The 24,862-nt window shown below is 45.9% G+C and overlaps 8 protein-coding genes across 8 annotated transcripts; 4 read left to right on the forward strand and 4 right to left on the reverse strand.

Annotated features, from left to right (window-relative positions):
- Positions 1-2,743: 2,743 nt before the first annotated feature.
- DFL_001469 (uncharacterized protein) lies at positions 2,744-3,577 on the forward strand (the record flags this gene model as incomplete). Its single annotated transcript, XM_067630092.1, has 1 exon — positions 2,744-3,577. One exon carries the CDS (start codon positions 2,744-2,746, stop codon positions 3,575-3,577), a length of 834 nt encoding a protein of 277 aa, XP_067492771.1.
- Positions 3,578-4,407: 830 nt separating this feature from the next.
- On the reverse strand, positions 4,408-5,653 carry DFL_001470 (uncharacterized protein; the record flags this gene model as incomplete). The annotated part of the gene is made up of 3 exons (XM_067630094.1): positions 4,408-5,041; positions 5,109-5,358; positions 5,425-5,653. 3 exons carry the CDS (start codon positions 5,651-5,653, stop codon positions 4,408-4,410), a joined length of 1,113 nt encoding a protein of 370 aa, XP_067492772.1.
- Positions 5,654-8,065: 2,412 nt separating this feature from the next.
- Positions 8,066-11,221, forward strand: DFL_001471 (uncharacterized protein; the record flags this gene model as incomplete). Its single annotated transcript, XM_067630095.1, has 6 exons — positions 8,066-8,512; positions 8,655-8,761; positions 8,819-9,193; positions 9,242-9,688; positions 9,739-10,631; positions 10,686-11,221. 6 exons carry the CDS (start codon positions 8,066-8,068, stop codon positions 11,219-11,221), a joined length of 2,805 nt encoding a protein of 934 aa, XP_067492773.1.
- Positions 11,222-14,038: 2,817 nt separating this feature from the next.
- DFL_001472 (uncharacterized protein) lies at positions 14,039-15,551 on the forward strand (the record flags this gene model as incomplete). The annotated part of the gene is made up of 5 exons (XM_067630096.1): positions 14,039-14,111; positions 14,185-14,671; positions 14,743-14,982; positions 15,047-15,357; positions 15,424-15,551. The coding sequence occupies 5 exons, from the start codon at positions 14,039-14,041 to the stop codon at positions 15,549-15,551; spliced, it is 1,239 nt and encodes a 412-aa protein (XP_067492774.1).
- Positions 15,552-17,059: 1,508 nt separating this feature from the next.
- DFL_001473 (uncharacterized protein) lies at positions 17,060-17,732 on the forward strand (the record flags this gene model as incomplete). Its single annotated transcript, XM_067630097.1, has 2 exons — positions 17,060-17,084; positions 17,152-17,732. 2 exons carry the CDS (start codon positions 17,060-17,062, stop codon positions 17,730-17,732), a joined length of 606 nt encoding a protein of 201 aa, XP_067492775.1.
- An 843-nt stretch (positions 17,733-18,575) lies between these two features.
- DFL_001474 (uncharacterized protein) lies at positions 18,576-19,595 on the reverse strand (the record flags this gene model as incomplete). The annotated part of the gene is made up of 1 exon (XM_067630098.1): positions 18,576-19,595. The coding sequence occupies one exon, from the start codon at positions 19,593-19,595 to the stop codon at positions 18,576-18,578; it is 1,020 nt and encodes a 339-aa protein (XP_067492776.1).
- Positions 19,596-20,015: 420 nt separating this feature from the next.
- On the reverse strand, positions 20,016-21,612 carry DFL_001475 (uncharacterized protein; the record flags this gene model as incomplete). The annotated part of the gene is made up of 2 exons (XM_067630099.1): positions 20,016-20,708; positions 20,764-21,612. The coding sequence occupies 2 exons, from the start codon at positions 21,610-21,612 to the stop codon at positions 20,016-20,018; spliced, it is 1,542 nt and encodes a 513-aa protein (XP_067492777.1).
- Positions 21,613-22,427: 815 nt separating this feature from the next.
- On the reverse strand, positions 22,428-23,588 carry DFL_001476 (uncharacterized protein; the record flags this gene model as incomplete). Its single annotated transcript, XM_067630100.1, has 1 exon — positions 22,428-23,588. The coding sequence occupies one exon, from the start codon at positions 23,586-23,588 to the stop codon at positions 22,428-22,430; it is 1,161 nt and encodes a 386-aa protein (XP_067492778.1).
- Positions 23,589-24,862: the final 1,274 nt, after the last annotated feature.

Raw genomic sequence — 24,862 nt, forward strand, 5'->3', positions numbered from 1 at the left:
GAACCCCCCCTCGAACTCCAATTCATCATCTTCTCATTCACATCCTTCACCCAACACCCCACTCTAACCCTCGTCTGCAAAACCTGGAAAGACTTCTTATATTCTCCAGACCACGCCACCCTCCTCAAAAGATACGCATTAAATCGTCATTTCCTTTATAAAACCACCGACATTAGTATTGATATTACCAACAGTAAAAAAAATTATGACTTAAAATCCTTGGATCTGGAATTGATATTGTGCATGAGGTATCATGATACTTCACCCACCTGATACGATTGGGTGGGAAACTCCATTTCTGTCGTTTTGATGACGGGGGTATCAATTATATGCCACATGTTTTCTGGAGCGATAGAGTCCTCTTCCTTCCTAATAATCACCACGACGAATTAGTACTCCCCAAGGCACATCTTTCATTCAATTACAGGGCCTTCGGGCTTGACCAGAATTCGATAACAAAAACCCAACGATCAAGGAGTTAGTAGAAAAGGTTGAGGAAACGGCGAATAGGGGCATTGAAGATTGGAGGAAAGAAGGGTATTGGAATTATATAATGTTTAAGATTGTACCGATGTATCATCCTGAGGCAGGGGATGAATTAAAAGAGGATTATTTGGAGTTTGGGATTGTTAAGGGATTGTTGTGAAGATCGGATGGTCTTAATACTATCATAATTCTCTATTTCGGCCATCGTCGATAAACAATGACTTCTTCGGTTCCATCTTCTAACTTCATTCCTCCCTTCTCTCGAAACTACTTAAGTACCTACTCTGGTATCATAAGTAGGTAATAAGTCAAGAAAGAATGCCCTGGCTACCCCCCGAACTCCACCTCCTCATAATCGAAGCCTCAGACTGGACCCAACTCCCCACCCTCATCACTGTCTGCACACGCTGGCATAACTTCATCAAAACCTTCATCGACACCCGCCCCCTCCCAGACCGGTATACCTACCAACTACTCCCTATAGATCCCCAACATAACCTCAGTCCAAGATGGTACTTCCATAGATTCCTACCCTACGTCACACATTTTATCTACTCAGGCGGAAAGTTATATTTCGCACATTTGTAATTCTTTGGTGATGGGATGAAAAACAAGGAGGAGGAGGAAAGACTAGGGTTGGAAAGATCGTTACTTTCAAGTGAAGAAGAGCGGGAAGAATATGGCCTCCAATGAATGAAAGATTTTAAGGCACGGCTATTCTTTAACGATCCCCTCTACGTTCCGTACCGTTCTCCAGATTCACTCTCAACTCCCACCCCCTTGGACTTACTCCGAACCTGTCGTCCAACTACCATCCCATTTTACCAACCACCACCTCCTCCAGATTCCCCTAGGATAGATGAATATGCACTTCTATTGAACGATTCTCATCCAGGACCTTTGGTAGGGCCGGCAATTGGGCTTAGGTTGTTGAGGTTTTTGTTGATAAGGTCTGTTAGAGCGACGACGTGGAGGAGGCCGGTGGGGAAGAAAAGAGGATTGGTGAAGGTGGATGTTATATTTAAAAATCTTGCGCGCGGAGTGGTGTTTAGGCATAGGTAGGTGGATTGGGGGGTTGAGGAGGGCGAGGGAGGTTGTTAGGGTGTTTTGAATCGATAATGGGTTGTGGATGTGGTATTTTTGATTGAAGATTAGTATTTGTGGTGGCCTCGAGACCAGCTTTTGGCAAGAGTCGGGCGTAAAAACTTGTATCTATTTAGACAGCTATGGTAGATATATATCGTGCATATGCATACCCTGACCTCACAGACGTTAACGAAGGAGTGCATACATAGAGTACCTAATTCCTTAATCAACAATGCCAAACATTCCCTTAGAACTTCAAGTCTATATCCTTGAAGCTACAGACTTTACCCAACTACTAATTCTTGCATAGGTCTATCATTCCTGGCGTACCCACATTATTACTTCAAATTTTCTTTCTCATCGATAGAGTATACCTACTACTTACATAACGCGTACGGGTATCTAGACAAATGGTCATATTCCACCACTTTATTGTCCTCAACTTATCTATTACTTAACCCATTTTATACGGCTTGGAGAGGGGGAAAGTTGGTGCCTTGTCATGTCGAGGTTAAGGACGACGACAACAATGTCGACTATATCCAATGATGACCCCATATCAGTCGTAGAAATGTACAAGATAACAAACGACATCCCAAGCACAACTATAAACCACAAAATTTTCGGCACCGACGCCAAACTCCTTCCAAACTCCATAACCCCATCTACATCTCTCAAAGCCCCTTCGTTCAAATCTTACAAACTGCTTCCCCTCCAAACCAAAGTATTCGAACGTCGATAACAATTCTATTCTCTGAGGTTTCAACCTCCAGGATAACAACGGAAACCCGGTTTCTTTAGATTTACTGGATGAAAGTGATAAAAAGTAGAAGAAGAAGAGTAAGTAGGGTTGGTGAGTTAGTCCAGATTGTTACTTAGCAGGTAAATCTAGGTTGGACGTCTCAAAGAAAAGAGACTAGGTGTTTGGACTATACCGAAAAGTGAGCTTCGGCACGGAATGGTGGTGAAAGTTATGCTGGAGCTACATGATTGGAACATTCTGTCGAAGTTGGAGTTCGTTAGTGTTGAAGAGGATTTGGGAAAGTTTAGGCGAGGGAGGATTGTCAAGATTGTTGTTTAGAGGAGAAGGATCAGGATGTATTCTAAGGTTCTGGTTTTTTGGTTATCTTTCCGAAGAATCTTCAAAACATTCTACATTACCATCATAAATATGTTCCTCCCCATAGAACTACAGCTCCAAATCCTCGAGTCCGCAGACTTCACCCAACTTCCTACCCTGGCTCGCGTCTGTCACGCTTGGCGTAGCCACATAACCACCTCCCCCACCTTAATTCCCCATCGGTATACCTACTATACACTCTCCGGTACCGATTCGAAAGATAGTGGGGCAAAACTGGTGTATTTCCATAAGCTTATTTCTTATTTAAGCCATTTTATACGGTTTGAAGGTGGTGGGCAGTTATATCCTTGTCATATCGATTTTGACGAATCCAATAATAATGACGACGAAGTAAATATGGGAGAGGGAGGGGGGGACATGGAAAAGAATGGAATGGATGATTTGTTAAAGAATACTCCGATAACGCAGTTGGATTATACGCTTTTCGGTAGTGATTATGTACTCCTTCAGGAGGCTAATACTCCGTCTACAGACCTCGCCAATCTAGTCCGCAGTTGTCTTCCTCTCGAACTTTTGTATCTGGACATCGGTCACCCCTCCATCCTCTGGAATCTCCCTATAGACGATCCCCAAAGCCTCGCTATTTCTTCACTAACTGAACGAGAAGAAGAAGAAGAAGGAGAAGAGGGCGGAAAGGCTACAATCCACCCCCTCCTCCGCATAATCACAGAGATGGCGAATTTGAGGTATGTGGCTAGACCACGGAACGGATCAGACCCAACGATGGTGGTGAAGATTATGCCAGAGTTACATGAATATCCGGGTATGGTATTCGCTTCGGAAATCAAGTTTGCTAGTACGGCTGAGGATATGAAGGTTTTTGGGAAAGGGAGGATAAAGAAGATTATGAAGTTGGTGGAATAAATAACGTTATTTCCAAGGTTTCTTAGTACTTTTAACTACAGAGACCATCGGGATTTTCGAAGCTGGCTTGAAATGTCAACATCTTTCAAGTTATTCTATTCTATTCTATTATATATGCTCCCCGCAGAGCTTCAGCTCCAGATCCTCGAGGCCGCAGACTGGATCCAATTCCCCACCCTCACCAACATCTCCTCCTCCTCCCTCTCGGGCCGTTATGCAGCTCATCCACGCGCCATTGAACCCGATACAGCACCACCAATTTCAGTTTTTCATATGGGAATAACATATCTTACCCATCTCCAATTGATCAAACGAAAATATTATCCTTGTCGCATAGAATTTTACGATGATATCGATCATGAAGAAAAGCGGGAACGGAAGATGATACCATTCAACTGGGGTATTTTCTTAAATGATCCGTGTATACTCCCCGCTACACTAGAAAACCCTCGATCGTCATTACAAACGCATACAAACCCTCCCATTGAAACCTCTCAATACTCCACAAACTTCGTTCTAACCCTCGAAGACAGCGTTGGCGGGCTTCCGATTTTTCAAAGTTATGATACTGTTGTGAAGTTATTCAAGTCGATTGCATATTTTCATAATACTGTTTTTGTTAAGAGGAGGAGGGATGAAAGTTTAAGTATACCGGAGTTGGTGAAGGTTAGGGTCGATTGTAGGTTTTATCCGGGTTCTAGGATGACGATATTATATATCTGGGTTGAGGAGGAGGAGAGGGGGGTGGCAGATATTAAGGAGACTGTTAGGTTTGTTTTGTAGTATAATACAGTTACTCGTACATATAAATTACATAGAAGGTATATATATTACTTCCTCCCCGGCAGCCTCCCCCTCTCCGCCTCCCTGAGTAACTCCATCACCGTCCTCTCCCTCTGACTCCTCCCCTCCTTCTCCTTCCTCGCCGCCTCCTCCCGTCTCTTCTCCCCCTTCTCAAATTTGTATTTTTCAAAACTCCGGATTAAATCCCCCTTCATCCTCTCGTACCCAATAATGCTATTCGAATTATCCACCGAATCATCAATCCTCACATACCTCAAATACGGCAAGACCTCCCAAACCTCCCCGGGCGGCATAGAATTATCTACAACTCTATTCTCATACTCTTCTTCTAACTCTCTATAAATAACATCGCCTTCGTCGTCTCGGTCTCGAATTACTCCGTCCTCCAGATCTAAATCTGGTAGATTTGCTGAGTGTTGCATATCACGTTTTAAGGCTTGAATGGCGGCCGGGGAGCGAAGACGGTTGGTGGGCATTAACGCGTCTTTACCGGGTGTCCAGTCTGAGGGAATTAGGATATCGTAGTCGTCGGAGGTTTGGAGGGCGTGGAGGGCGCGGACTATGTCTAGGGTGTTTATGCCGAGGGTAGGGGGGAGGAGGGAGGTAAGGCGGATTGTGTGGGTTGGGTCGATGATGTGGAGTAACGTATGGGGGCTTTCTCTGTATTATCAAAAAATCAGCTTTGAATATACAAAAAACAATGGATATTAGGGGGATTTTTGTATACCCTTCAAGAAATCCCAACCGTTTTAGTAGTGTATAATTCGGATCTGCGATAACCGGAAACCCCAATAATCTAGAGCTAACCTCTCCTTCAAGGTCTAACGGCCTATCCTGGAACTTCCCAGAAGACTTTGCAATATCTTTTAGCCATGACTTTGTGGTTTTATCCGTTCCTGGAACAATGGCTAGGACCGCTGTATCTCGTTCGAGCAAGTCGGTGTGTACTTCTGAAAAGGACTTTAGGTTTGTTGTTGCTATATTATACAAAAACCGTTAGATGATGGTTGTTTAAGAGGATATGGGAAGGAAAGGGGGCATACAAACCGGATCTCTGGGTCCAATGGCCGTGAAGAGGACTTTCCAGATGTCATTGGAACGGATTGTGGTTGTTGTTGAAGGGGAGATAGTGTTTAGGAGGGGGATTAGATTTGGGTGAAGTTTTTGGCCGGGGTAGAGATGGGTTGGATGGTATGATCGTGATGATGATGAAATTTGAGGGGTTTGGAAGGAGGCGCGCAGGCGGCGGAGGGGTGTGCGGGGGAGAAGCATGGTGGGTTGGAGAGGAGGTTGAAGATCGCCAAGATTGGATGGGTTTGGGGAGAGTGGAAAATGCAACGTGGGAGGTGTGTTGAGGTCTAATTCTGGTTCAAGTTATAAAGATATCTAGAACCTCTGATTTAAACACCTAACTTATGCAACCCCCTTGATTAGGATCACGACTATATCGAAATGTATGTTACATTGTATATTCCCTTCCCCGCTCGAGGTTTGCTGGTATGTTGTGAACTGTCATGAGTGTGCCATTGAAATTGCAACGACAGTATTGCAATGACTCGCGAGTTGACCACGTGCGCACCTGCGTGCCCCGAACCCTCTGTCTTCTTTCTTTTATAGTACACTTAACGTTGTAGAGATGTGAAACTTGAAACTCATTTTTCAGTGGTTGCTATCGATTCGTTTCTAGTTCTGAGGTCTGGGCGTTTCGGGGGGGGTTCTTCGGTGAATTTTCAGTTTTATGGGTGTCCTCGATTGTTTATAGGCTAAGTGCTAAGCTACTAGAACTGTTTTTGATAGTTTAGTCGGTCTAACCAATATTAATAAGAATATTGTCTATCTAAGAGTTGCTCGAGGTGTTATGTAGGATGTAGATAGAAACATATACCTCGCAGTGGAAACCATAGCCTTGGTGGATATTGTAACTTTCGATCGTCGAAATCTTGGTCACTTATCTATAAAGGGCATCAACTGTCCTCCCGGGTTTATTGCGGAGGAATATGGTGTCTATTGATTTCATTCCGAAAAAGATTAATTGGGGTTAGAATGACAATAAAAAGATGGAAGCGTATCAAAATCTTATACGGTATATTACCGCCCAACACCTCCACGATGTAAAATGAAAAGTTTACCGTCCGGTTAGTAGTATAGAAGTATAGGCCTGCATTACTAGGCTACTGTATGTCCCTTTAGCGACGGACTTTCGTCTAGAGGGGACTGAGACGGTATAGTAAAGGCTTCGGGGAATAGATACGCAAGTTCGACTGCGACCCTAATCAGAACTTATATCCTATTTCCTCGCGATGGTTTTAAATGGAGATGAGATAACCAATTTTTATTTGGTGGTCGAGGAAGCTATTTAAAGAATGATGGATGGGTGGCTTGTGGTGTGTGGTTGTAGACATAGGTGGTGGGGGAAATAAGGCGATATTTCGGAGTATTTCTTCCCAGGATCCCACGAGACTACTTCCAACATCATCCCGTAAACATACAGCCATTTAAATACAATTGCCAGGACCAACATATACTGGTTCGTCGAACACCACTATATTATAACTTTGTAGGTTAATTAAGCACTAGTTGCTGGTACTTACATAGTGGCTTTGCCGTTGGTCCGGATAGCGACATCGATGACCAACGGCTGTTAAGCCCTTATATCAAGGGGTACCTACCTGCCTATGAACACGCTCTTTCTCCTAGTTAAAAGAAATCACTATCGATACCGACCTGATGTCTGGTCTAGAACATGATTATAAGAGACCTGCACTAGCCACAGGTGCCATGTGGAGCTCCCCTGCTCGGTACCCACCCGCCTGTGGGTCACATCGAGTACTATTCTTTCCGAAGACGCATCGATATGTTTTATCCGACGTGGACTGCGCGTACCCGAGTCCTTGGAAGGGATATCCTGCGGTCCGTGTGGTGTCATAGATGCATCCAACCAGATAAGGTCCGTCCTGGGTTCAAAACGCCCCGTCGGTCGACATCGCTGGACGCCCGAGGCATCAGCACTGAGTCATCAGATATCTCACTCCCACTGCCCGACTATTTTCTCGACGCCTTCATCCTTCATCATCACCGATATCTTGACTTGGCTTCTTGAACCCGTCATGTTGTACTATTTGCGTTGCGACGGCTGTCTCCGAGATGAGGAAGCCCTAAGCCCGGTAGCCCTCCCTATCATTAATCGCCGACCCCCAAACTGGCGCCAATTAACTAATTCTTCAGACAACCAACGGGAATAGCCAAAATTCAGTTCTCTGCATGCAAAAATGAAGCATGAAGGATGTCCTCAATCTGATTAGATTAGGAAATGAGTCACGGACTCGTGCACGAGGCCTTCCGCCTGAAAAGCAACCCTTCCCAGCGCCAATTTGCCATTGACCAATTGTCGCCATAGTTGCATTATCCCATATCGATTAACAAACCCGTTCGTATGCGAGCGAGCGAAAAAAAAAAAAAAGCACGAGCTGCCCTTCCTGACGTTTCTGAGCGAAAAGACCCCGACAAAACGGCAAATTTGAGGACGGAAAGGAAAGGGCTTAAGTTTTTTTTAGGCCTGGCAGCACCGTACCCCTCGCGCCAGCCGACTTTTGTGCCTGTCGACCGCCGACATCGCAATTTTTTGCCTGCTCCAACCTCCCCGACTCGGATCTTTGAAAATCGTTCAGAGCTAGAAGGGATAAGATGAGGACCAAGCCGCCCTCTGCTGCTACCACTCCTCCTTCCTCTACTGCTTCCAATCGCCCAGTCAAGCGTCGAAAGACACTCTCTGACACTGCCACCGTCCCCAATGATCTCCTACCTTCCCCGACCGATAACAATGCTACCGCTACGCCTGAGAATGCGGGGCAGCAGCACCTCCGCAGTGCTTCCCTCGATCACTCCGCAATCGCGAATGGTTATGCAAACTTTCAGAACTCCCCCACCGAATCATATGGCACCGAGGGTGCCAGAAGCCCCGCCACTTACACCGCCGGCGATCTAACAGCCATGGAGATGGATATCGACGGAGCTCACTTCTCCGGTGAAGCTAGTACTCTCACCAGCCCCACGACGAACCCAAAAGTCAACATTTCCGGTGCCGAGAAGCAGATAACCAAGAGGGCTTGCAATGAGTGTCGGCAGCAGAAGGTACTCCCGCAAAGAAAAAAAACTTGTTTCTAGCACTACACAGCAAGGCGTTGTTGTTTTTTGCAAAAAACCATAGATGTAGGATCGGTGCTTGCCAGTTCGACGAACGGGTCATGCTAATGCATATTGTCATTCGATATAGCTACGGTGTGATGTCGTCCAGAACCCTTATACGGATTGTTCCCGGTGCAAGCGGCTCAAGCTCGAATGCCGGATTGATAGTAACTTCAAGCGGACTGTCAAGAGGAGGTGAGAGAGCCCCTAATCCGACTGATCCGGAACGTCTGTCACTGATGATTTTTGTAGTAAAATCGCGGAGATGGAGAAGGAGGTGGCGTATCTACGCTCAATGCTGGGGATGACCTCCTCCACCTCGAGTCCGGTGGTGGCCCAACCGTCAGCTCAGTTCTCACCTGGTGCTCAGATCTCACAGCCGCTGCTGGAAGCATCGGCTTCCGCTATATCGTCATTCGCGGCCTCACAATCAATTCCCGATGGTTTCGGTGCATTTGGTTCCCAGGCAAACAATAACGACCAGGACCTGCAACTCACGAGTCTATTAGCCGATATGAAGAATGACAGGCGGCCAAAACTTACAGTGGACAGTGCTCCACCGAAGGGTTCGCAGACACTGGAAGATGTCATGCTTACAAAAGAGCAAATTGACGAATTGTTCAAAGTGTAGGTTCAAAATATCACCCTCTCCTCAGAGTATGCTAATTGGTGCAGATACTTTGATCACTACCACCCTTTCCTCCCTATGCTGGACCCCGCCACCCCACCATCAACATATTATTCATCATCCCAGCTTCTCTTCTGGGTTATAATTTCAATCGCCTCGCGGCGTTACCCATCCGGCGAACCAAACCTCCTCATGCGGCTCTCTCGGGCGGTGTCAAAGCTGGTCTGGTCGACCCTGGCTACCGTCCCCCATAACAAATTCGTCGTCAAGGCACTTATCCTTATATCGACATGGCCATTCCCTACTTCGAGCACCCTCAATGACCCCACATACATGTTGAGCTGTCTGGCGGTATCAGTGGCAATCCAAATGGGTCTCCACAGACCTGCCTATACCAAAGACTACACCAAATTTGCCAACAAGGCTAAAGCTGATAGCATTGAGATCTGTGATCGAACCACAACTTGGGCCTGTTGTAATATAAGCTCGCAGAGGTGAGAACAAGAAATTCTAGCGTTTTAGAGGCGTATATTAATTGGTTTAGTGTGAGCACCGGTCTTGGTCTGCCGCCAGACACACAATACGACTGGACGATCTCGAACGCTGTTCTCCACAATGCTAAATACCCCCTCCCCACAGAAATCCGCAATCTCGTCCTCATTCAACGCTTCGTCGACACTGCGACGCGATCACTCAACTCGAACAACAATGACCCAATTGGCCTGCTCGAGAGAGATAGCCGCCCCGCCGTAATCACACTCCTCGAACGCCGCCTAGACGAACTGGAGGGTGAAATCAACTCCACACTCACCCCTCTTCACCGCATCTACCTCCTCTGCGCTCGTCTCCACCTCCGTAGCTTCTACCTCTTCGAGAGCCCAACCTCATCATCCGCGAGCACAAACAGAGTCATAAACCTCTACAGCGCTGCGGAATCGCTTGTAACTCATATTCTTAAATTCGAAGACATCGTGGTTGATTACTGTCCGGTATACGTTTACCAAATGTTTACGTGTGCAGCATTCATGATGTTGAAGGTTTTGCGAAGCAGCTACTTTAATAGGTATCTTGATGTGGAGAGCGGAATTAAAGGTTTCAACGCGGCATTGGGAGGGTTGAGAAACATATCTATAGCTGATAATGATCTTCCTGCGCGTATGGCGGATGTGCTCACACAACTCTGGGAATGCGGAAGTTTGGGACCTGGATCGGCTACTGGGGGGAGTGTAGATGGTAGTGTTATCAGCGGTGCTATGAGCACGGTATCTAAGGAAGAGGTGGGAGAAGGGGGAGAAATGCTTCATTCAGGCTGGGACCTACGAATTCGGAGCCGAATGAGCCAGAGCGTTGTATATGATAGCTTGTGGAAGTGGAGGGAGCAGTTTAGGGAACGAAACGCTATACTCCAGGCGAGGGAAGAAGTCGGTGGTGCTGTTGGTATGTTATTACGGTTACGTCGGGCTTTAGACGATTAACTGATGTTATTTCTAGCATCAGTAGATAAACTGACACTTAACCCGACACCCCCACAACCAGGGTCGACAATCACACCTCAACAATCACAAACACCAGCAGCACAGCAACAAGTCACACCGCTTCAACATCGACAGACTTTCCCCGTCCTTTCTAACGCTTTCCAACGGCTATCTACCCCACTTATACCAAATGATCTCCTAGCCACACTTTCTACACCCGCCGCTGCAACAACGCCAGGCGGTACATCAGCCACGCGTTTACAAAACCCCATGTTACCGGTTCCAACCACAACAAGTAATAGCGAAGCACCATCTGTCGTTTCAGCTGGTGGGTTAGATACCGCGGGTAGCGTGGTAGATATGAACCAAATGTTTGGAGTTGGTGGAATGGCAGGCGGGATGGGCGGTGCTGGTGGTGATGCGTTTGATTTGAATTGGGTACTCGATGGGTTTGAGTTTTTGCCGTTGCCGGGTGATGATGGTGATATTGGCGGGGTTGGGGGTAGTGCTGGTGGGGAGGGAGCGGCGGGGATATTTGGAGTTGGGATTTAAAAGCGAGGAATGGTTTTTCAACAATGGCGGGTAATGAATCTGCGATACATTCTATTATTTTCTTCATTTTTTGGTCATATTTTGGCTTCAAGCTATTGTTATGGTGTAATGGGCTAGATTGGTGGGGGTGGGGAGGGTGGGGAGGGTAGTACGTTCAACACGATTCGAGCATTTTCTATTTTCATTTTTCATTCACACAACTTTGTCTCGAGGACTTTTTGAATTCTGAATTGTACATATAAAGAGTGCCTTTTTTTATCATTTCCATTTGGTTGCGGTCATATTGGCTTTTAATTTAGATTGAAATGAAAAAAAATATATATATAAAATATAAAATTTTGAAATTAGTTCTTTGTGTGGTTCACGAGACAATCTTTGTGGGCTTTTGTTAGTTGAATTCAGGAGTAAGCGGAAGTTGTATAAGCTAGACGCTCGATATCCGCGGTCGATGGTTTGGATCTATGAATTGTGAGTGAGGCTGCACCATAGTATTCCTGGGGGTCTGATATCCTGTAGTAAGTGGTATTTGATATTTGAATAGCTGTTCGCAGTCAACGGTTTGGATCCATGGATTCAACAGACTGCATTACAGTACTCCCAAGGCTTTGATCTATCGTGCATGGCATTTCAATTTAACGTTTGAACGCTCTTTTTCCGGTACCAGGATCGAGACCGAGTCAAATTTTGGTAATGCATCGACGTGGGTGAATGGTATAGAGTCATCTACCTTGAGCTGATCATTTGCGAATGCTTGAATTTTGCAATTGCCCCATGGTATGTGGCTGATTTCTCTTCTAGAAGCCATTCAAGTATTCTCTCTACTTGTCCAAGGCATCCTTTGATCTTTCAGAGGTTTCAATAATTAATACTACCGGTGATAAGTATGCCGATATTTCTTTTATTAGGCATTAAGTGAAATTAATTAAACATGATGGGATGGTATAGCAATAGATCCTTCACCCCAGTGACTATCATTGCATATCCAATTCCTCTATAGCTATTGCACAAAAATCACGTAACATTTCGAAAAACATCCCCGTGACCAAGACTCGAATCGAATTGCTTATCTTGTCGAGTGTCGGTTTTATATGCCGCCCACATGCATCAGATACGAGGTTAAGCTGTCAAAAAAGTTCCGGAAGTTCATTTGCGTTTAGCCAAACACCAGCGCAGAATATTAATTATATGGATATTGAATTCTCCGACCCCAGTTTTCTGATGTGCCTATGGGAATATTTAAGGACGGTAGTATCCTGGGATGTCCAGATGATACATCTGACCTGTATTAATATAATACGTAGAATTGTAACACAAATAGCTAGTACTAATAAAGAAGAAGGAATCCGGATCTTATGTCCAAGCTTTTCCTACATGTACAGGCTATTTTCCCTTTCCTTTCTTCCTCTCCTGCCTGCATGCCTGGAATCTATCCATATTAACTACTATATACGAGAGAGACACCTACGGATCAGTTGTAAATGATGCTTTAACCAGGCGAGCTAGGGACAAAACCTGCAGGCTGTTCTTTTAGCCTGTAAAAACGTGTCTATTCTGCCGGATTCCACGGTTCGGTATCCTTTGGTTTTGTGGGTATTGAAAGTTGAGCTAAGGTGTCTTAGTAGCATGTTGATCAGTGCGAAGGCTGAAGGGGTCAAGGATGTTTATGATGCGATGGTGATCGGAAACGTTTGAATGGGTTGTAGGGAGCTTTGTGGGGTTTAAGTTTACTGGTAGGTTTCCTTTAAAGCGTGCTAGTAGAAGCTGCTTGCCTGTTTTGTAGATATGGTTTTAGGTTATGATTGTGGCATGAAGTATTAAACTACCTTTTATGACTGCGAGGTATACCGACATTACAAGTTTTCAAGTATGAATTTACTCGATATCCTCTCTAGTCTCTCGAATATATCACCTCGACGAGATTTGACTCGATATTCAATAGGATAATCACGGAATCTCCCGCTCCGAATTTACGATGTCCTTACAAAGAATAGTGTTGATGCTGTTGGAGGCTACATGAAACGTCATGTGGGACTACGCCGGGGCGCATCTGCGCTGATGACGGGCCGATGTGCCCACCCCTGCGTTTGAATGCTGGCATGGGGCCCCCGAGCTAATTGTCTCTTCTTCATGCCTCTTTTTGAACTCCAAAATTTATTGCCTGGAGTTTTTCCCCAATGCTTTAAGGAAAAAAGAGCCTTACTAAGAGGCGGCTAAATCACCCGGCTAAAGTTCAGGGCCGCAGACAAAACCCAAGCACAAACCCGTCGTGGTTACCTTGGGTAGACCCACATAGGCTATAATACTTCGATGCCTTGAACGTGTGAGTTCTAAAGTAATTCGGGCTATCCATCCGAATTTTATTAGTCTCTCTTCTATTTTGAGTGTGGGCATGTGCGCGTCAAAATGGGTGGATCCCTCAGGGAAATTTATCAAGGGAAGCTTTTCAATATATTCCGGAACGATTAAGGTCATGAACGGACGAGAGACGAAAAAGAGGGCCGGGGAAACGGCACCTGGGGGGCTTGTTTTCTTCAATTATTGCCATTGAGATATCCATAGTTTAATCTTGCCCAGATGACATGGGTGGTGAGAGGGTATTGTCTCAAGATCGAAAGTGGGATGAGATATATATAAGGACTAGATCATGGCCTGTTTTCTCCTCAGATTGAATTCATCATCTCGATTGTTGTAAGAAAGCACCAGTTAGTTAGCAACATCCGATCGGTGATCTGGAAAGTCTTGTTACGTTTAAGTTTTATATAACGACCCTTCTTTTTTCTTTCTGGATCTGGTAATCTGAACTCGAACCCTTTCACGATGAAGAATTACGTCGCTCTTGCCCTTGCGGCACCGGCCCTGGTTGCCGCTCAGCAGTCTCTGTGGGGACAGTGTGAGTCTTGAACCTTTTGATATAGATATTATTGTATATACGCCCAAAACATAGGACTAACTCCCCTCGATAGGCGGTGGTATTGGTTGGACTGGTGCGACTAACTGTGTCGCTGGAGCTGCTTGCTCGACCCTTAACCCATACTATGCTCAGTGCTTGTCTGCTGCTGGACAGGCTACCACCACTCGTTCGACGACACCTGCAACCACCCCAGCTACTACTCCAGCTACCACCACCGCGGCTACCACCCTCCGCACCACAACCACTCCCTCTGGCCCAGTTGGCACTGGTCTCGACAGCTTGATCAAGGCCAAGGGCAAGAAGTACGTCGGTTTCTGCGCTGACGCGGGTACTCTCAGCAACTCTCAGAATGCTGCTATCCTCAAGACCGAGGCTGGTCAGCTCACCCCTGAGAACTCGATGAAGTGGGAGTCTCTCTCCCCTAACAGTCAGGGTTCTTACAACTGGGGTAACGCCGATCAACTTGTTGCTTTCGCTGAGGCCAACGGAAAGATTCTTCGTGGACACACCTTCATTTGGCATCAACAGATTCCTCAATGGTACGATATATCCTAAATTCTATATATATGACGCGTCGATTGCGTTCTAACAGGAATGAAAAACGAAACAGGCTCAAGAACATCAACAACAAGGCCACCCTCACCACGGCCATCCAGACACACATTGCCGCCGTCATGGGTAGATACAAGGGCAAGATCTATGCTTGGGATGTTGCCAACGAAGTCTTCGAGGATAGCGGAGCTAGGCGTTCCTCCGTTTTTTCCAATGTCTTCGGTGACTGGACTTTCCTTGACGTTGCCTTCAATGCTGCCCGCGCCGCTGATCCAGCAGCTAAGCTCTGCTTGAACGAGTATGTAGTCTTAAATCCCTCGTTAACGGTAAAAGTTTTCCTGCCACTGACAATAATATCACAGCTACAATCTCGACTACTCCAGCGCCAAGCTCACCAACTTTGTCGATTTGGTCAAGACCCTCAAGGCTCGTGGTGTTCCAGTCGACTGCGTCGGTTCCCAGTCCCACTTGGTTGTCGGAAATGGTGCCATCCCATCTTACAAGTCCACCCTCGACACCTTGGCCACTACCAATACCGAAGTCCAGATCACTGAGCTCGATATCCGTACCAGCGCTTCTCCAAGCAGCTCCCAGATCTCCCAGCAGGTCACTGACTATAAGACCGTCGTCTCTGGTTGCATGAAGACTGCTGCTTGCTCCGGTATCACAGTTTGTAAGTTCACCCGAAATTATTTAAACGGCTTTAATTTGGAATGAGGTTCTAACAACTACAATACAGGGGGTGTCTCTGACAAGGATTCCTGGGTTCCAAGCACTTTCAGCGGTCAAGGTTATGCTCTCATCTGGGACAACAACTTCAACAAGAAGTCCGCCTACCAGGGCTTTGTTGATGGTATCAACTCTTAAATTGTTGATTCTGTTGGCTTACTCTTATTCAAACAAGAAGTAGTATATATAATAAGGTGACGAAAAGGGTATATAGTTTTGACCGAGCGTACATAAAAACCCATAGGATGATGCTCTCAAGAGGTTTTCTTAGAGCTGTACATAACTAGCCAGTCCTTTTTTTGCAACTCAAAGAAATTTGTTTTTTTTGTGAGACAGTATTCCGGGATCAAAATTTTTTTGGAGGGGATTCTTATGTAATATATTTCTAAAATTTTTATTATATACATGGCCGAACGATGCATTCAATAGGAAGATTTTAAGATCATATTCTGAACACCAACCCATTTGACAAGGACGAGTGTGGTATTTATGCGTTGGCTGACATAATCAGTCATGTGTAACCACATCACATTCTCGCGAACTTCGTCGATCTGAAGTCCATCCCTGTGGAACCGGGTTCCAAATGGTTACACAACTATGCGAAGCGGAACTATCATGAGTTCATCCCCGAACTGAAATTTCTTTCTTTGATTCGTTCGTTCCCACTTTTCGGGTTTTCGCCTACGTAATTGACGTAGAAGATATGCGCGACAACTGTCCTCTTTCTGTGACGTCTGGGGACGAGATCGTATAAATGGAATGGCTGGTCGATTGTTCTCGTTAACTGATACGCAATTTCTGGTCTTATTTTAAAGCCTACCCGTCTATTGCATCAATTTACGGACTTTTAGGACTTTCTTTCCTAAATTCTCAATCACTTTAGATCGATCAATCGAATTAATCAATTTATACGGTTAAAGCTATGGGTAGCCCCGAAGATTTACTACCCCCAGATTCTAAAATCTTGCGGGAACAAAGCCTTACCATGGCCGCCTTTTTCGAAATGAACGATATCGAAAGTACTTTCTAAATTTTCTTGGGTTGCTTGGAGCCGCTTTTTATACAAGCTACGTATCGACTCTCCGCAAGCCAGGAATCCAAACATGCCATGACGGAAGCAAACTCTCTAAAGCCCCTCGACCACAAAGCAAACCTCAGCCTCTAGATCTTCAAGATTTGTGTCCTCTCGTCGAGCCAATCTATCTAGATATTCACACTCCAGGACTCAGACACGCACTAGGTCACCTCCACTCCCAGGAATACTTATTGCTACTAAAGCCCTTGGGGACGCGGTGGGGGTCCGTACAGCAGTGTACGATGATATTGGGGATGTGGATGAAGACGAACGATGGGTCCAATGAACCAGTTTCGTAATTATCTTTACTGGAATTTTCCCTTAGTGTATCAGCACCTAGGGGTCGAATCAATCAATAGATACAGTCTGATATACACATGGGAAGGTTCGGACGAAGATCTAAACCTTATTTTGTTAACCGCCTACTAGGATGTTGTTCCAGTAGAAAGCGAGATACTGGACGAATGGGAATATCCTCCGTACTCTGGACATTTTGATGGAGATAGTGCTTGGGGTAGGGATGATAAAAACCAACTGATAGCGATCATGGAGTCCATACAATTACTCCTACATGCGGATTCGAACCTATTCGCACGGTAATCCTTGCCCCCGATTTTGATGAAGAGGTTTGGGGTGATAGAGGGACACAATATCTTGGAGCAGTACTCCTTGAACGGTGTGGGTCTGACGGTATTGAAGTGACCATCGATGAGGGCTCCGGTCTGCAAACCGAGTTCGGTTCAGATTTCATTGTCATCAGTACTGCCGAAAAGGGATTTTTAAACCAAAAGATTGCAATCAAGACACCGGGCGGATATTCGTCGATTCCGCCAAAACATACAAGCATCGGGATAATATCGGAACTTGTTGTGGCATTGGAATCCCACACATTTGACAGAGTCTTTTCGGACGATAACCCACTTTATGACTTCCTCGGTTGCGCAGCAGCTTATGCAAAACATTTCCCGAAAGATCTACGCGACTATATCGCCGAAGGAAAGAAACAGGAACTTGGGGATGCGCTGGTCAAGTGGAATCCTCGCTATGATGCAGATTTACGAACTACAACTGCGGTAACCACGATATTTGGTGGAACTAAAGTGAACACTTTACCTGAACTTGTAACGGTCAGTTTGAGTCACCGCATCCGTCGAGGCTCGAGTATATCAGAAGTCACCAACGCCACTCAATGGGAAATTGCAAAAATCATGGTATGGAGCTTATCCCTTATCCAGGAAGCATAGACCATTATGTGGAATCTTCCATTCTTTTGGAAATCGAAGCCCAAAGAGAACCATCAGCACTTACCCCTGATAGAGCTGATATCCAGACGGCTTTTAAGCTTGTTGAGGGAACTACTGGGGCGGTAGTCGGAGAGGATCTTATTGTGACACCGGGTTTGAACATGGGGAACACGGATACTTTTTGGTATAGCGGGCTTTCCCAAAATATCTTTCGATATGCACCTATGCTGGTGGCGAAGAAGAATATGTATGGAGCGAACGAACACGTTTCTATCAAAGGACACTTGGCAATGGTGGAGTGGTTTCTTTCTTTCTTCCATATTAAACGCGGATGCCGGTAATATTGATAAGGTCTAGTTACCGTGGTGAGCCTTGAAAAAGGTTCTATAAGTTTAGGGACAGTGAAAAAAGCCTATAGCAGGTGGCATGTACGACGGACTGACTAGTCATGAGAAAGTATCTTCGTTTTAGTGGTAAAACGCAACTACTCTAAAGCAAAACATTTACTTGTCCTTCAAACTATTCACCTTAGTTGGCAAATTAATTAACAGTTCTTGGTACGCCATAAAACGAAACGAACACCTTTTCTTCATACCATAGTAATGGTAATTAATGAGCCGTCTGATCTTGACCCACCGTTTCTATGATTGTACAATTGTGGGCTCCATGATCTTCCTTAAAACTGGCAGTAAAGAATTCTTTAATAGTTATTGGTTGTCTTTATTACCTGCATTGAAAATGCGGAGGTGGCACAGACAAGGATGGCTTTGGAGCACACCCGTGGCCTAAGGTATACTTTAAAATATTGGCGTCAATGATAATTGACAAAAAGCCAAATCGAGATTATTGTATCGCCCTAGCTACCTTTGATAACTCGGCAATATGTTCCGGCGTCGTCTTACAACATCCTCCAATGATAATGCTTCGCCAACACCCGTCGTTCGCAGCTTCCTCGGCGATCTCCACTAAGAGCTTGCACCATTTTTCAACCTCTGCCATCCCGCTCTCATCGCTCCATGTCTTCGTATTAACATCGTATGTTAGTCCGCCATCTGGATATAGTACCAAAAAAGCATCTCTCTTCTGATCCCTGATCTCCCTAATGGCTTTTGAATATACCCTCACAATTTCCCTTACATTCTCAAGCTTTGTACAATTAATTCCAATACCCCTCTCCGCAGTACCCAAGGGTATATCTTTGAAGACTTCGTGTGCAATTTTGTTGATAATCTCTTCGTTTGGTACTTCGGTATATACCATACTTATCCACGCTTTCTTTGTCCTGAACTCTTCCGAATCGATAATCCTTCTTATTGCGCTAATTTCGTCGATTCTTTTATATGGCACTGTTTCAAACGCCAAAATATCCATTTGGTCGAATAGATCACTAGAGGCTTCCTTAAACGCCTGTAGCCGATCTCGATGCCATTTCTCCAATGCATTTACTGCGCCCTCCGAACCAGTGTTGTATGGCGGAGGATAAACCCCGGAATATTCCTGGCTAGGGTGTAAACACATCCCAAAAGGTCCTAGGCTCAATGCAACTGGTGCATGATTAGCCGTAGATTTTAAACCCTTGGTTGCATCAGCTGCAAGCTGCATAGCAGCATGACATATCCTTCTCATCTGATCTTCATCTGAAACTCCACTCCGAAGCAGAGTCTCACGGCAAAGTTGGTAAGTTGCTGTTTCGATGCATCCTGCACCGGCCTTAATATATTGGGCATGGACGTCAGCCAGCCGGCTGGGATTATGCAGCAGATCGATTGATGACCACAGTGGCGAGGTTGAGGCATCTGGGGATGTAGTGTCGCATAGGAGGGTGCCTAGAGCCCCATCGAGGATGGTGACGGGAGTTGACATGGCTCAGAGAGATGTTGCCATCAGATGCACTTTGGCTGACTTGGCCAGTTTAGTGATCGAGCCGTGGTTGAGAAACAGCGCTGTGTGGTATTTTAGTTAACAACGCAGACGGAGCGAACTTGATATTTGGTAACAAGTATGTTCATGAATTCGTTAGCCGTAAACGTAATACTCTACATATAGTGATATAACAATATACAATTTGAAATAATACAAAAAAAGTTGAACAATACGCCCCAGTATATTCCGTATAGCGTGTCTGTATGTTTGTAACCTAATGCCCAATGTTCCTGTCGTCGTGATGATCGAATTGTAGCAGTCGATAGAACTTTCCCTAATACCCATTGCTCCGTTACCCAATACAAACTCCATCCAAACCCAAGAAAAAAGCCGATTGCAAATGAAAACTATTCGTAAAAATTACTCAAAGACGTCAATTCCACTATCATCATCAGCCATTTCTTCGTCCTCATCTTCACCTTTCTTTGCATCATCCATAATTTCATCCCCCTGTTCAGTGGTACCTGCCACTACTTCATCTTCCTTCTCCTCCTCATCATCATTATCTTCTTCTTCCTCTTTTTTTGGTAAGAAGGCTCGCCCACTTTTTGTCGCGGCCCCGCCGTATTCCATCATATCTCTGCTAGAAACCGGACACTGGCACCACGTGCACCAAGCGCCGTACCTACCATCTCTGGGGCAGATCCTACCACAAACACACCTCTTGAGTCTCCACACACCCTTCAAACGAGTATCTTTTGAAACCCTCGGCCTCGTTATAATTCCATATTTATTCTTTCTTCTCCTCGGCCTTCGGGTTACCAGCACCCCATCCGGCCCGCCGTATCTGGCGTCACTCTCGAACCACGCTGTTTCTGCGCAATCCTTGCATTGGAACCACATATCTGTTGGAAGGCCTTGTCCATCCCTTAGAACACAAGTGCACATTTCGATTGGACCGACTCCGCCGGGAGGTGGTGGGGCGGGTTGTGGACAACGAGAGCAAAGGTAACGGATACGTGAACGGAGGCGATGTGATTCCGCTGTGTGTCCCGTGGGCGCTGATAGGGCCCAAATTGATTTTGGCCCGTATGTTTCATGGGATATACATACCTATCAATATTGAATTAGTATCTATTGAGTTAAGATCAGGTTAGACAGAACTTACATCGCATTTCGGAACCTTGCACTGGGCATTTTTATTTGTATAGTTATTCCAACGGCTAGGATTAAACGGCCGAACCCAATCACAAGGAACCACATCTACCCCAGGTTCCTCCCCAGGGAGTCTTAGGTCGTGGTTGTAGCATGCCGGAATGGTTTTCTTTGCCTTCTGTATCCCCTTTGCCTGCTGAGCTTGCTTCGGCTTAGTCTTTTCAGACGTTCGCAGAGCGACCGTTCCAGTGAAGAAATCCTCTGAAACTACAGCATTGTCACTAAACGGTGGTGCAGGTGGCGAGGACGGGATATCGATCTGATGCTTTCGCACCGCAAATTCCCTATTACCAGCGCTCGCGGAGAATCTAATCTCTGCGGGATTTGGCATATCCTGTACAATATCAGACTCGATGTGTCGATAGATTGTATTTTCTGCGTGCTGCCGGCTCTCATCGATCTTTTGCTGCACCTGCGAAGTCTGTTTAACCAAGGGGCTCTGCTCCTCAACTAACGTAACTGCCGAAGTACGTTGTAAAGGTGTAGCAGCTGGAGTTAAGAGTCCATATACCGGTGACAAGCCCTGGATAAGTCTCTTAAGGAGTGGTGATTTGTATTGAACCTTTTGAGAAGGAGTATTACTGGTCTTCGTCTCCGAAGAGTTCCAATATGTTCTATCTTTTGGTCCGAAATTGTATTCTGCCGAATCTGGCGGAGTTTGTACACTGCAGTGGTTATGGTTCGTAATGTGGATATTCACTGTCGATGCCAGTGGCTGGAGCGGAGGGAGAGAAAAAGGCGTGGAAGGAGGCGGGGTGGGGAGGTCGTGGAATGTCGACCGGAGGGGTTGTTGGAGGCCCATTGTGATATGGTGGGCACGTGGGGCTCAATATATTTGTCTCAAGATGCCGATGAGCTATCTCTCCAATTTAGATAAACCCGTGATACAAGAGAGAATTGAGAAAGCGTAGGAGAAACTATGATCCTGAGACGAATAAAAAGTAGAAGACTACAATAGAGACGATAGAGTAGTAAAGAAATGAGGTAAAGGGAACTCGGTTTTGAAGAATCATAATGCTATAGTTATAAGTTTGTTTTGTTCGAACTAGAGATGGGCCTTTCTTGAAATGCAGGAGATAAGAATTTCGATACCACTGGATACTTCGTTCCTTACAAGATTTACTAGTGGGTCATCTAGCCAGGAGGTCCCGGCTATTATATGGACCAAGAGATGTGTTGGGAACGCCGTTACGTTTCATCCAATGACACCGCGACAACTCACATGCCCCAATGAAAAGGTCTTCGTCCCGCATTGGTGGAGGGGCCACGAAGGGCCGCAGCTCGGACCAGTTAACCAAGTCATCAGACAGTATCCGACAGCAAGTGACTTCCACGTCGAGCCTGAGCTGTTCCAGTGGTGATGAGGCTATCTCAGAATCGGACAGAGTGTGGGGCGCTTATGAGGAGTCAGTCCTGACATATGGTAATGAAGTCGCAAGACTGGCCTGAGTGGGAATGGTATCTTCTTCAATCCGATCCCCAAAATAAAACTCCTCCTTGACCAGACCAGCCCATTGAAGTATATTTACAATACAAAAACAATCATCGTTATCATTACATCGCGCCGACGAAAAGCAAAAGTGGTATCATAATTCAAAAAACTAAAGCTATAATCAATCACTGGAACCGCGATGTTAATCTTCGCGTCCTCTTGGGTAGCCCTAACGACAACGGCCTCGAGTCAAGTTCCACTGCAAACTCCTGGCTAACTGCTTCGTGAACTACATTCTCTCCTCTACTTCGTCGCATGTCATCGTTCCACATCCCCGGACTTGCTTCTAATTCCATGATGAACTCCTGGGAGGCAGTAGGCGGTTGAGGACTGTTCGAGCGCGTTTGCACTAGACGACTATCAATACTTCCTGAACGAGGGCGGCGTTGAAGTTCTCTAGCAATGGCATCAAGGTCCTCCTGGAGTTCGGCGTCAGAACGGGAAAGGTCCACAACAGAGAGACTGCGGCCGCGGTTATGGAGTAATTGACGCTGACTGGGACCTGGCTCTGGGGTTAAGGCTCGCGTTGTGTGTGGTGACTGAGAGCGTTTTGCAAAGATGGCTGGCGAGGGTGTGCGTGGTGGGGTTATTGTTACACCGTCGTCATTGTTTGGGATCCCACGGGGGGCGAGGAGGGGGTCCCTAGGGGTAATAGGACTGATCAAGTTGGCGATACCCGTCGGAACAAGGAATTCCATTGATGCTGATGGAGAGTGAGCGCGGAAGGATGATGGTGGTGGTTTATAGTTTTGTGGGTACTCAAACCCTTCGACGTCATAAAACTGACCGCTATTCCTGGAGCTGGAGGTCGACCATCGAGTCCGGTCGCCGGTTTGGTGGTGCAAGGGTGGGCTTAACAGCTTCTGTCGTGGAGAAGCCGGCGGGGAGATATCCCTGCTCTTCGCTCGACTGTATCTCCTACCATCACCGTCTTCTTCTTCGCCGAGGCTGCTATGGGAAGGAATTCTCTGGCGGTACTTGCAAGCAATACCCTTTTCATCGCAACCGCATGTTCCTTCACGATGTTTCTGCCTGACACGCCAGAAGAAGTATGCACCAACGATTGCAAAGACAAGGGCTATTCCACCACAGACACCAACAATTATTGCGGCCTTGTTGATCTGGTTTGTAGCCCGAGCATAGAGTCGGTGGAGGTTGATACTCGGGAGCTGAGCAGGGCCCGGATTTTCAACTGGGGCTAGTACACCCCTCGAAATCTTTACTCCGTGTATAGATCCCTCTCTCGACGATACAATCGGTAAGGTATCAGGCACAGGAGCAGCCATGCTAACAGCGGTCAAGGACCCTAGTAGCGCTACGCAATACCTTGTAAATGATTTGGAACATGTCGATGGTACAGCTGTTGGTATCCGTCTCCGCTGTCGGATACCGGAATGAAAACACGGCGTCGTCGCTTCCCTCTGCTGCATATTGGATGACGGAGCCAATTGAAGTATGAGACCAAGATGAGGATTTCGCGTAACCGTATGATGATTTGTCGTCTGTTTCGGTGTCCAAAAAAAAGGATATTAGATCGACGCTACGGAGTCTCCAACCGTAAAGACTTTCTTTGGTCGAAATAAAGCCCGTAGTATCGATTCATAAGCGGAGGAAAGATCTCGGCTGTTGGATTCTCTCCTCAGGAGTTTAGAGAAGCTATAAACGAATCTAAATGTTTGGTTTCCCTTTTGTCGGAGAAATAAAGAATAGTAGATATGATCGTAGGGAAGTACAGCTTAAAAAAAAAAAATTTAACGTTAGACCCGCGCGGGCTTCCTGTTTGTGTTATATCTGCCTTCTAGCTTTGAGCAACTAGTAATACGTAGCTGTCTGTCAGGCAGGCAGTGGGTTGTTAACGATCGATTGCGTTTTCCTTTTTCTTGGGGAGAAAAAGAGGCTAAGGACCATACCGTGATTTCAAGCTTGTGACATATAGTGGTATTATATGGTTACTCCCTGGAATAGCTCCGGCAGCGTGGTAATAATGCTCCTCCCAGGCTGTTACTTTTTCTTTTTGACAGGATATGATATGAGTTTATATTTCAGAGAACGAGACGAGAAGGCAGGTGCAGGAAGAAGAAACGAGCAACCAAATTCGATTCGTAAAAGAAACGAGATCATCTGGCCGGGGTAGGGTGCATTATGAATTCTGCTGCACGAAAAAAAGTACCGATTATTTCACACCCTCCAATTGACCGAGCAGCCCTGGTATTCTTCCAAATCTTCAAGACTGGCACCCTGTTAGACGTTGAACGGGGGGCAGGGTTTGTGGGGGAACCGACTATATTTACTGGGAGGCGGAGCCGCAAGTGCAAGCACAAGAAACCCGGAAATGTTGTTTCGAAAATATATCTATCAAAAAAAAAAAAAAAAAAAGGGAATCTAGAGAATGTAGAAAGCTCAGGAAGCCAAACGCCAAACTCCTCCTTAGGGCGGTGTAGAAGAGTTACTGTAAATGCGGTCAGATTGCCAGTCGCAGTCAATAACTCGGCGATAGCCATACAGGTGGTGCCGGTGCAACCCCGGTGCTAAAAACTCCATGTGTGTGGACCAGAAAAAA

Source organism: Arthrobotrys flagrans (genome assembly GCF_004000055.1).
Source record: "Arthrobotrys flagrans strain CBS H-5679 chromosome Unknown unitig_3, whole genome shotgun sequence".
NCBI classification, from domain to species: domain Eukaryota; kingdom Fungi; phylum Ascomycota; class Orbiliomycetes; order Orbiliales; family Orbiliaceae; genus Arthrobotrys; species Arthrobotrys flagrans.